This window comes from Vipera berus (assembly GCF_964194415.1).
Source record: "Vipera berus genome assembly, chromosome: 2".
Taxonomy (NCBI): Eukaryota; Metazoa; Chordata; class Lepidosauria; order Squamata; family Viperidae; genus Vipera; species Vipera berus.
The window spans coordinates 261,130,035-261,142,261 of NC_138203.1; the positions used below are offsets into that span (position 1 = coordinate 261,130,035).

A 12,227-nucleotide genomic window follows, 5' to 3' on the forward strand; every position below is an offset into this window, starting at 1 on the left:
TCTTCCTTCTGTCTTTCAAGGTGTTTCCCACATACTACTGTATTACATTTCATGAATATTCTTATTCCTGTGTCCACCTTCCAGCCTCCCAAGCATATCAGTTGGCATTTTGACAGCAGTGAAATGAAAAAAGAATTCAAACCTTCAGTGGTTTGTTTTTCTGGTCAAATTCGAAATGCCGAGTTCCAATTTCTCATAACCGATGTAAAAGTGCAACAGAGAGATTGCAACATGTGCTTGTAATGTAATGCTTTCTATTAAGATCCATCAACATTTGCAAAAATTTGAAGGCATTGATTGATGGGGTGTTGATAGTGCCAAGCACTAAGCAAAAATGTGTTTGCATATGTGTAGACACAGATGCACACTTTATACCTTTTACTGAAAACTATTGTATTTAAAGTGCAGATCTTACTGCATTTTTAATACTAATAAAAGCAGCATTCTGTCCAATTTTATGTTTGTAGTATTTGTCCTAATAAATATTGAAGCGTGAAAAATGTTGCTACATTTTTTTGCTAGCTGCATGACTTTTATTAGTTATTGATTTTAGTGAGATGTAAATGTTTTAACATTTTCTGGTAGAAGGAGAGTAGAGATTTTCCACTGTTGAGACAGGCAGATTAGGCAGCAGTCAAGAAATTCACAGTCATGAATAGCTTAATATTAGGGATGCTATCTTCATTGAACTACATTGAATAATGGCAGCAAGAGATTTTATCCCCAAACAATACAATTCTGTTTACAGAACCAAAGAAGAAATACCCAATTTTTAAATAACCTGCTGTTTGGGATTAATGGAGAGGTATAACAGACCAATTCCTAAATATTACACTGTACTATTTTATTATTCCAAGTCAGAAAAATAGATATCCCTTGGCTGTGTATATATATATATATATATATATATATATATATATATATATATATATATATATATATATATATATATATATATGTGTGTGTGTGTGTGTGTGTGTGTGTGTGTGTGTGTGTGTGTGTGTGTGTATGTATATGTATATGTATATGTATATGTATATGTATATGTATATGCGTATATATATTTTTATTTTTATTTTATTTTTATTGTAATTCCATTTATATCCCGCCCTTCTCCGAAGACTCAGGGCGGCTTACAAGCTTAGCAGTAGCCTTCATTCTATGTATATGCCTGCTTATTAGGGCTTTCACACACACACCCAAGCGGCATTATTACAAAGTCAGCTTAATTGCCCCCAACAATCTGGGTCCTCATTTTACCTACCTTGGAAGGATGGAAGGCTGAGTCAACCTTGAGCCTGGTGGGATGCGAACCTGCACTAATTGCAGGCAGCTGGTGTTACTTAAGGAGGCATTAGCCCACTGCTCCACCAAGGCTAGTCAAGGCTATATAATACATATGCATATATATATATATATATATATATATATATATATATATATATATATATATATATGCATATTTATTATATAATTGAGTCAATCTGGACTACGAGCAAACTTTTATCACTTGTCAGTCAGTATTCAGTCAGTCAATCTTTAATAATAATAATAATAATAATAATAATAATAATAATAATAATAATAATAATAATAATAATAATAATAATAATAATATAAAGTTGGAAGGGACCTTGGAGGTCATCTAGTTCAACCCTCTGCTCAGGCAGGAAACCCTATACCATTCAAGTATCTAATCCAAGGTAAAGGTGAGACAGATTGGGAAAATGGATTATAACTTTCTCATGGTTACAAATAGAATCTTCTTTATTGGATTGGTCATTTCCAGTATGGATGCTGTCAGCTATCCGTTCTATATATGGTGGCCTGGGAAGTATAATTGCATTATAGTTTCTTTGTGTATCCACCTGACTTTTCACAGCTCTCTTTGTTGAGCACATCAGTGTCATTAGGATGGTCTTCATCATTAAGGCAAATAACAATAGCACTTAGACTTATATACCACTCTATAGTGTTTTACAGCATTCTCTGTGCAGTTTACAAAGTCAGCCTATTGCCCCCACCAATCTGAGTCCTCATTTTCCCAACCTCGAAAGGATGGAAGGCTGAGTCAACTTTGAGGCAGTCAGGATCAAATTCCTGGCAGTGGACAGAATTAGCCTGCAGCACTGCATTCTAAAAGGGACGCGGTGGCTCAGTGGGTTAGGACACTGAGCTTGTCGATCAGATGGTCAGCAGTTTGGCGGGTCAAATCCCGAGTGCCGCGTAACAGAGTGAGCACCTGTTACTTGTCCCAGCTTCTGCCAACCTAGCAGTTTGAAAGCACGTAAAAATGCAAGTAGAAAAATAGGGACCATTACCGTTGGAAGGTAACAGCGTTCCGTGCGCCTTTGTCGTCTAGTCATGCCAGCCACATGACCACGGAGACGTCCTTGGACAAGTGCTGGCTCTTCGGCTTTGAAACAGAGATGAGCACCGGCCCCTAGAGTTGGAAACGACTAGCACGCATGTGCGGGGGGAACCTTACTGCATTCTAACCAATGCACTAACGCAGGGCTCAAATCTGTAATTATGATTAGAGTTTCTGGGGGTGGATGATGTTATCCAGTCGTGTCCCACTCTTGGCAATTCTGTAGGCCAAGTCTCTCCATGTCCTCCAATCTTGCACTACGTCTTTGAGATGTTCTCTGGCTGGCATCAACTTTGATGTTGCTGGGGGAGGAAGCTTTACATTTTCCATTCCCCCTCCCCACCTCCTCTCTGTGGTACTATTTCATAGGAGATTCAGGTTGCTATTTCCCCCTTGCAAAATATCACTTGGTGGGGAGAAGCTTTAGTTCTCCTATACTGGATATCACATCATCCAATTCACCATGTTCTTCCTTAACCTACCAAACAATTGTTTTGGTAGAGCAGAAGCATAAGTTCTTGTTCTGACAAGAATCCAGAATGTAACATTTTTAAATCTTATTGAAGAAAACATCCTATGTATAGTCGTCCAGTTATGACCACAATTGAGCCCAAAATTTTTGTTGCTAAATGACACATTTTACGACCTTCCTTGCCACACTTGTTAAGTGAATCACTGCAGTTGCTAAGTTAGTAACATGGTTGTTAAGTGAATCTGGCTTCCCCATTATCCTTACTTGTCAGAAGGTTGCAACCACCAGAGACATGAACCAGTTGTCAAGCCTCTGAATTTTGTTAATGTGACCATGGGGATATTGTAAGTGTGAAATTGGTCATTTTTCAGTGCCATAGAAACTTTGAACCATCACTGAATAAACTGCTGTTAAGTCGAGGACTACCCGTATTAAGTTGTGCAAGTGTAATAATAGTAATAGTAGTAGTAGTAGTAGTAGTAGTAAAGAAGAAGGAGGAGGAGGAGGAGGAGGAAGAGGCCTTGGAGGTCATCTAGTCCAACCCCTGCTCATGCAGGAAACCCTATAACATTTTAGACAAATGGCTGTCCAGTCACCTTTAAAAACTTCCAGTGTTGTGCTCCAACAGCTTCACTGCTTCTGGAGGTAGGTTGTTCCACTGAAGTGGTGAATGCTCCAACACTGGAAGTTTTTAAGAAGAGACTGGCCAGCCACTTGTCTGAAATGGTATAGGGTTTCCTGCCTGAGCAGGGGGTTGGACTAGATGACCTCCAAGGTCCCTTCCAACTCTATTATTATTATTATTATTATTATTATTATTATTATTATTATTATTATTATTATTATTATTATTATTATTATTATTATTATTATTATTATTATTATTATTATTTCTGACTGTCAGGAATTTTCTCCTTAGTTCTAGGTTGTTTCTCTCCTTGATTAGTTTCCACCCATTGCTTCTTGTCCTGCCTTCAGGTGCTTTGGAAAACAGCTTGATTCCCTCTTCTTTGTGGCAACCCCTGAAATATTCGAACACTGTTATCATGTCACCCCTCGTCCTTTTCATGGGACTGGAGCTATAGTCTATATAGCAATAGCACTTAGACTTATATACTGCTTCACAGTGCTTCACAGCCCTCTCTAAGCGATTTACAGAGTCAGCATATTGCCCCCCAGCAGTCTAGGTCATCATTTTATCGACCTCAGAAGGATGGAAGGCTGAGTCAACCTTGAGCCAGTGAGACTCGAACTGCATTCTAACCACCGTCCCACCATGGCTCTATAGCAAGGCAACACAGTCCTGCCTTGTCCTGCTGAGCCTCACATTTTCTTCCTTGTGTTAAACATGATAATGAAGTATAATATTTGTAATATAAATTTAAATTTCTTAATTTACTATTTATCTAGCTGCTAATTTTTTACATTATAGAAGGGAAGTATAGTTTATTTTGGAAAAAATACTTACTGAGACTTAATAATATAAGCTTATATCTAGATCAGGACTTTTCAACCAGTGGTACGGGTACCACCTGTGGTACATTGGCACCTGGCAGGTAGTACACGACCATCCTAGAAAAGTGGTAGAGGGGGAGGGGAATGAGCTGAACTGGTGGCAGCACCGCACAAGCCTGAGCGAGAGATAGCTGGAGCTGCAGGGCTGTCAGAGGTCAGCGGAAGCACCAGGATTATTGCCGCTTTCCAGCTGATCAGCGCTTCTTTGGGGCTGTCAGGGCTCAGTGGAAGCGCCAGGATCAGTGCCAGGCTCCATCTGGAGCTCAGCACTGATCCTGGCACTTCTGCTGAGTCCAGAAGAAACGCTGATCAGCTGGAATGTTGCAGCATCTCCAGGGTCTTGTGATTTACATTCAGATGCTTGGCAACTGATTCATATTTATGATGGTGAAGTGACCAAAACCTGCTGCAACCACCCAGCAGACAGGGGGAATAAAAACCAAACACCCACCCCCATTCCCGCTGCCAATCCTCAACAGAAATGCTCACAACAATGAAAACCTCGGATAGGAGAAAGAGTGCCACCAGGCAGGGAGGCAAGTGTCTTGGTTGGCTTTGGCTTGGGGGGCACTTTTTTCAGTGCCATTGTAACTTCAGTCACTAAGCAAACTGTTATAAGTCAAGGACTACCTGTACTTCATCACTTTTTTCCTTTATTATTTTTTTTGGTCATCACGTTTTTGACACCTTGCTAGACGACTGGTGGTACTCGGATGTTGCCATATCCTAAAAGTGGTACAGTGGGTGAAAAGGTTGAAAAGCCCTGATCTAGATAAAATGTCACTTGGATAAGGTAAAGGTAAAGGTTCCCCCGCACATGTGTGCTAGTCGTTTCCAACTCTAGGGGCTGGTGCTCATCTCCGTTTCAAAGCCAAAGAGCCAGCGCTTGTCCGAGGACGTCTCCGTGGTCATGTGGCTGGCATGACTAGATGCCAAAGGTGCACGGAACGCTGTTACCTTCCCACCGTAGTGGTCCCTATTTTTCTACTTGCATTTTTACGTGCTTTCGAACTGCTAGGTTGGCAGAAGCTGGGACGAGTAACAGGCGCTCACTCTGTTACGCGGCACTCGGGATTCGACCCGCCAAACTGCCAACCTTCTGATCGACAAGCTCAGTGTCCTAACCCCTGAGCCACCGCATCCCAAGTGGTATCACTTGGATACCACTGTCCAAATTGAGTTAAACTTCCAATACAGTTTTTTCTGTCTCTTTTTCTTAATGTACTTTACACTGAACTGATATATCTTTTTTTTTAAGTCAGCAAAATCGAGCCTTAGGACAAAAAGGTCATGCCAAATGCCAACTTTGGAAAAGAGAGCAGAACCAGTACAAGATACAGTAATGACTGAGCAGTCTCCATCGTCCCTCGATATGGCTTTAGATAAAAAAAATATAGAAAATATCTGTAACACAAATCAAGTTTCCCTGGACAAGGGTAAGATGCTGATGCAATAGTTATAAAAACTGACACTGCAACATTTTTGAATTGTTCTTTATTAATTGCTTCAAGGAAACTGTATAGTAAATTTAATAATGCTTTTCTCTGCTTTACTGCTTGGACAACTGAGTTTTCAACAGGTGAGTGACCTGATTTTAAAATTAGTAAGGCTGTTGAGTGGTATGTTGGAGATGGCAATACGACATTGCAGTGGAAATAGATACTTGTGGAGGGGTTATTTTCTTTTATTACTAAATCATTTTCCAATATTCTTGCAAGGCAGGTTGAGTTGACAGAAATCATATCATGTCAGCCAGTGAGCTCCATGATTTGATTTCAGGATATTTCCAGGGCCAAGAATCACTCAAAAATTGTATTATATTTAGGAATTATTGCAAAAGTCTTACTTGTATACTTTATGTATCCATAACACTTTGTGATAGATCCTAGGTTTACATATGCAGGTATATCACTTGATTTATTTAAATTCATTGTTATGTAATTGGTAACAAGCAATTGAATATATGAGTTCATTCTATAGGGGGAAAAAGTAATGTGGAGTTGAAAAATGGGATCATAGTGAAAAATCATATCTGTAATGAACTAATTATGGTATAATAACCTAATTAAAATTCTCTGTGTATTAGTCTGGAAGTTGAATCATGGCAATTGGACTTCACTGCAGAAAGCTCTTGGATAAGGAGCAAAACATTGCAAAAAAAAAAAAAAGAAATCCAGTGACTCAACTTACAGACAAATCTACCTGGATGACCGAGAATCTTCATCGACATGCATGGTTTAGCTTTTGTTCATTCAAGTTGTTTCGCAAGTTTAAAAACAAATCCTGTTGATTTTCAAAAAAAAATATTCCTTTCCCATTTAAGATTGCAGACAGACGATATTATTTTTCTAACTTTTTTCTTCTAGGCAGCCACACCTTCCTATCTGTGCCATTGTCAAAATTTACAGAAATGGCCCAGAAAAAGTTAGTAGCACAGCACAAATGTTATATTCCTTAACATCACAGCTCTTTCAGTGTAAGATAATACACTGTGTTTCTTGTTTTTCAAGGAAATCTGAAACAGTTGACATAAAATATAAACGCCTGCATTACAGGGATTATGAAAATCAAATCTTTCAGAATGGAATTTCCTTCTGAGCATTAATAAAGATTTGCAGAATTACACAAAGTGCATATAAATAAAGAATTTCTATGCTTTCAGAACAAAAGAGAAAAAAACTAAAAATAAATTATTCTTGTAAACCTTTATATATAGAGTACTTTAAAAAAAACAGAAGGGTGAAACTCTTAGCAAAGCTAACTGCCAATGTCAATTTTTAATGCTATTGTATTCAGTATTGCCTTGGAGCAGATTTTAGTTTTAAAAAATTAAAAGCCCAAGTGGCTAGTTTGCTATACAGTTTATATTCTGGATATTAAAACAGTTGCTTAATGAACAGTTGCTCTTCTGTTTTTAAGTCAAATTTAATACTGGTTAACTAATAGGCATTCTAACCACTCTCAGGATAGTCTAACTCAATCAAGGGAATAAAAAATATAATAGAAAAAGCTGCCAATTATTCATAACATGGTGAGCAAGAAAGTGAAAAGTGGAGATAAGAAGTAAGAGCATTGTAGCAATTAGAAATATATTTCTCCATATCTTGTATGCCATCAATAATCTTTATCAACTTCTCTTTTATTATATTTAATATCACACCTTTTATTCAGAAGCTCAAGGATAATAATAATAACAATAACAATAACAACAACAACAACAACAACAATAACAATAATAATAATAATAATAATAATAATAATAATAATAATAATAATAATAATAATAATTTATTTATTTATTTATTTAGTTATATTTATATACCGCCCTATTCCCTGAGGACTCAGGGCGGTTTACAGGGAATTAAAAATCCAAAATACAAAAATTAAGAACCAAATTAAAAAATATTAAATTAACCCTGTAGTCAGTTAAAAAGAACCCCAAATTAAAAATTCCTCCTCAGTCTGGGCCCGAGAGCTCGAAGAGCCAGGTCTTCAGGCCCCGGCAGAATGATCAAAGGTCGGGGGCAGTTCTCAGCTCCACCGGCAGCTAGTTCCAGAGGGCAGGCGCTCCCACCGAGAAGGCCCTATCCCTGGGTGTCACCCGCCGGCAGTCTCTTACCGGCGGGACCCTGAGCAGACCCTCCCTGTGGGAGCGCACTGGGCGAAGGGCATTTGATGCCGGCAGCAGGTGTTCCCTCAGATATCCCGGACCCAGGCCATGTAGGGCTTTATAGGTGATAACCAGCACCTTGAATTTCACCCGGAGGGCAACCGGAAGCCAATGCAGCTCACGGAGTAGAGGTGTTACATGGGAGTATCGGGAAACCCCCATTACAACTCGCGCGGCCGCATTCTGCACCAGTTGAAGCCTCCGAGTGGTCTTCAAGGGCAGCCCCATGTAGAGAGCGTTACAGTAGTCCAAACGGGAGGTCACAAGCGCATGAGTAACTGTGCGTATAATAATAATAATAATAATAATAATAATAATAATAATAATAATAATAATAATAATAATAATAATAATAATAATAATAATAATAATAGAGTTGGAAGGGACCTTGGAGATCTTCTAGTCGAACCCCCTGCTCAGACAGGAAACCCTATACCATTTCAGAAAAATAATTGTCCAGTCTCTTCTTAAAAACTTCCAGTGTTGGAGCATTCACAACTTCTAGAGGCAGGTTGTTCCACTGATTAATTGTTCTGTCAGAAATTTTTTTTCCTTAGTTCTAGGTTTCTGCTTTGTTTGATTAATTTCCCTCCATTGCTTCTTGTCCTGCCCTCAGGTGCTTTGGAGAATAGCTTGACTCCCTCTTCTTTGTGGCAGCCCCTGAGATATTCGAACACTGCTATCATATCACCCCTAGTCCTTCTCTTCTTTAAACTAGACATACTGAATTCCAGCAACCATTCTTTATATGTTTTAGCCTCCAGTCCCCTAATCATTCTTGTTGCTCTTCTCTGTACTCTTTCTAGAGTCTCAACACCTTTTTTACATCGTGGTGACCAAAACTGAATGCAGTATTCCAAGTGTGGCCTTACTAAGGCATTGTAAAGTGGTATTAACACTCTGCACAGTTCCCTCCATGTAGATGCAGTTCCACTGAGGACCACACGCTGAGTATGGCCGGTCAGCCAGCTACAAATCCATCTAATGGTGATGCTGTTTAACCGACATTTTTCTGTCTTATCAAATAGTAGGTTGTGGTCTACTTTATCAAATGCCTTACTGAAGTCCAAGTAAATTATATCCACAGCATACCTCTGGTCCACTAATTTTGTCACCTGGTCAAAGAATACAATAAGATTTGTGGGGCATGATCTGTTTTTGACAAACCCATGTTGGCTTTTGGTTATGACTTTGTTTGCCTCTAGGTGTTTGCTGATTCCAGAATCTTCCCAGGTCTGTAATTTCCTGGATTCATTTTTTTTTCTTTTTTAAAAATGGGAACTACATCAGCTCTTTTTCAGTCCTCTGGTAGTTCTCCAGTGCTCCAGGATCTTTGAAAGATATAGTTCAGTGGTTCTGAGATCACATCTGCCAGTTCCTTCAGAACCTTGAAGTGTAATCCATCTGGTCCTGGTGATTTGAACTCATCTAGGGGAAACAGGTGCTCACACTTACTATTTTCTTGCCTATCTTAACTTGTGTTTCTAATCTGTTTTTTACGGTACTGTTTTTGATAGGTTGGACTGTTTTTTGCCTTTGGGTAAAGACGGATGCAAACAACAAGTTAAGTAGTTCTGCTTTCTCCCTGTTGCTTGTCACCTTCTTGCCACTTTCTCCCACTAATGGACCAATCATTTCCTTAAACTTTTTCTTGTTTTTTACATGTTGAAAGAAGCTTTTTTTGTTATTTTTGACTTTTTTGCAAGCCTTAATTCATTCCTCACTTCATCTTTGCAGGTTTGGGCTATTTTCTGATATTCTGGCTTAGTTATGTGCCCCTCTTTCCACTTTTTATACTTGTCCTTTTGGTCTTTCAGTTTATCAGAGAGTTCTTTATGCAGCCATGCTGGTTTCTTTTGAGAGCTGTTATTTTCTTCTTTGTTGGTACTGTGCTAGAGTGGGCTTTTAAAATCTCACTTTTCAAAATTTGAGTTGTTTTCCCCTTGAGGATTCTCATCCATGGAATCCTTCCCAAGCTCTCTCTAAGTTTATTGAAAGTCCAAGACTGTAGTTTGATGATATTCTGTTGCTTATGCTTGCATAATATTGAATTCCAATATTGCATGATCAGCAGTAATGACTAAATATAACCTTTTAAAAATATTTTCAATTCTTTTCATAAATAAAACTGAGGAAAAGGATTTCTGGTTTTCAATTTTTGTAAGTAAGTTCCGCTTGGGGCTCCCTGAGGTGAAAAAGTTCCACAATCATTGTCCTCAACACCATCCCACCCAAAGCCAAGAAGACTCAGAAAATTGTCACTTATTCTGCTCTCTCAATAGAGGTTGAATGTTGTCAATGCTAAATCTCATCTGTCACCCAAATTGCATATGTTGAGTTTATTAACTAAGAATTACACTATCCCATCACAGAAATCAAGCAAATTAGATGGACAAATGAGGCGAGTCAAAATTTGTTCATATAACTCAATGCTGAGATAAATAATATTTTCATAGTCAGAACAGACTATGACAAATACTTAGTCAAATATACAAAAAAGATAGGAAATGGGGAAAAGACCAAGCCTTTTAGTTCCTTTTTAACTAGCTTTGACTCCTTCCTGGATGGAGAACATATGGCATTCTAAAGATTCTAGTCCCAGACAAATACTTTTGAAATAAATGCTGAAATATTGCAAAAAAGAAAACAAACATCCTTGGGTCCATTAACATTAAAGTTGTGGAGGGAATTGTGGAGATACAGAGTAATGCAAAGGAAGTGCAAAATATGTATTTGTCTCCATCATGAATTGATCTATAATCCAGAGATAATATGCACTGCTTTATGTTAGATTTGTTCCAGTTATGAACAGAAATTCTTTAAACTGGCAGCATAGAAAATGTATAAACATATCTATTCTAGCAGGTGTGCAGTGTCATTACAAAAGGGAAATTGGTGGCAAAGAAAGAAATAAAACAAATGAATATTGTATATCATTTGTCAGCTTTTTTATGTCATGTTAAAGCCTTCATTAAAATGTGAGGCTGCAATTAGAGGCTCCAGCATAAATCTGACTCTGCAGTGAAAGTAATTAGACATTTAGGTGATCATTCTTGTATTTATCATGTTTGCTGCACTACCATGATTACACAGTAATTTACATATTTTCCTAAGAAGCTGCACAAAATTATTCATTACAATTGATATGAAAACATTTGATATTCTCTCCCGACTCCCCATAGAAGAATTTCAACATTACTTGTGACTCGGAGCTAATAAGATTTTTGTTTGGTCTAGATCATGCATCACTTTCATTTGTAAACAAGTATCAATGCTACAATGCCCACATTTTACATGAATTTTGAACTGTGAAATAATTGGTGTGAAATACAGTTCCGTAAGGGACGCGGTGGCTCAGTGGGTTAGGACACTGAGCTTGTCGATCAGAAGGTCGGCAGTTTGGCGGGTCGAATCCCGAGTGCCGCGTAACAGAGTGAGCGCCTGTTACTCGTCCCAGCTTCTGCCAACCTAGCAGTTCGAAAGCACGTAAAAATGCAAGTAGAAAAATAGGGACCACTCTGGTGGGAAGGTAACAGCGTTCCGTGCGCCTTTGGCGTCTAGTCATGCCGGCCACATGACCACGGAGATGTCCTCGGACAAGCGCTGGCTCTTCGGCTTTGAAACGGAGATGAGCACCGGCCCCTAGAGTCGGAAACGACTAGCACGCATGTGCGGGGGAACCTTTACCTTTACCTTTTACAGTTCCGCAAAATCATTAGATATTTTTTCTCACTTGTTTGTATTTCAATCAAATTTAAATTTTTATCTACTTCTCCAAAAATATCTAGCTGAACAAAATCTATCCTTCCCAGGATTTTTCCACTTTGTCTTGGATGGGTGACATCATACATTGCCAAGAATACTGTTACCACCCTTCCTCAATTGTATTTGTGACTGGTTCAGGGTTTGCCTAGTTCCAATGCTGTGATCAATGTCATGAGACCAAAAACAGCACCTTGTTTGCATAGTGAAAATTTCTTTCTGTAAATTAGAAGGAACCTAGAAAGCATATTAAATATGGTACTCTTGGAACCCCATTGCACGATCCCCCTTTCTCTGCACAAAGGAATAAGATAGATAAGCTTTATTGTCATTTTTTACTATGGCCCACATTAAAAATATAAATTCTGTTGCTTGTTTTCAAAAGAAAATATATATTATTATTTGGATTTATATCTACCCATACACATGCATAGCAC

General features: G+C 38.5%; 1 protein-coding gene across 1 annotated transcript in view; it reads left to right on the forward strand.

The window, feature by feature from the left end:
* The window catches only part of CFAP20DC (CFAP20 domain containing), a gene marked incomplete at its 5' end in the record, with an annotated part of 184,909 nt that overhangs the window by 82,641 nt on the left and 90,041 nt on the right, over positions 1-12,227 (forward strand). Inside the window, one exon of the mRNA XM_081319078.1 lies at positions 5,617-5,794. Coding sequence (XP_081175204.1) covers positions 5,617-5,794 — 178 coding nt within the window. The remainder of the gene's footprint in view (positions 1-5,616; positions 5,795-12,227) is intronic.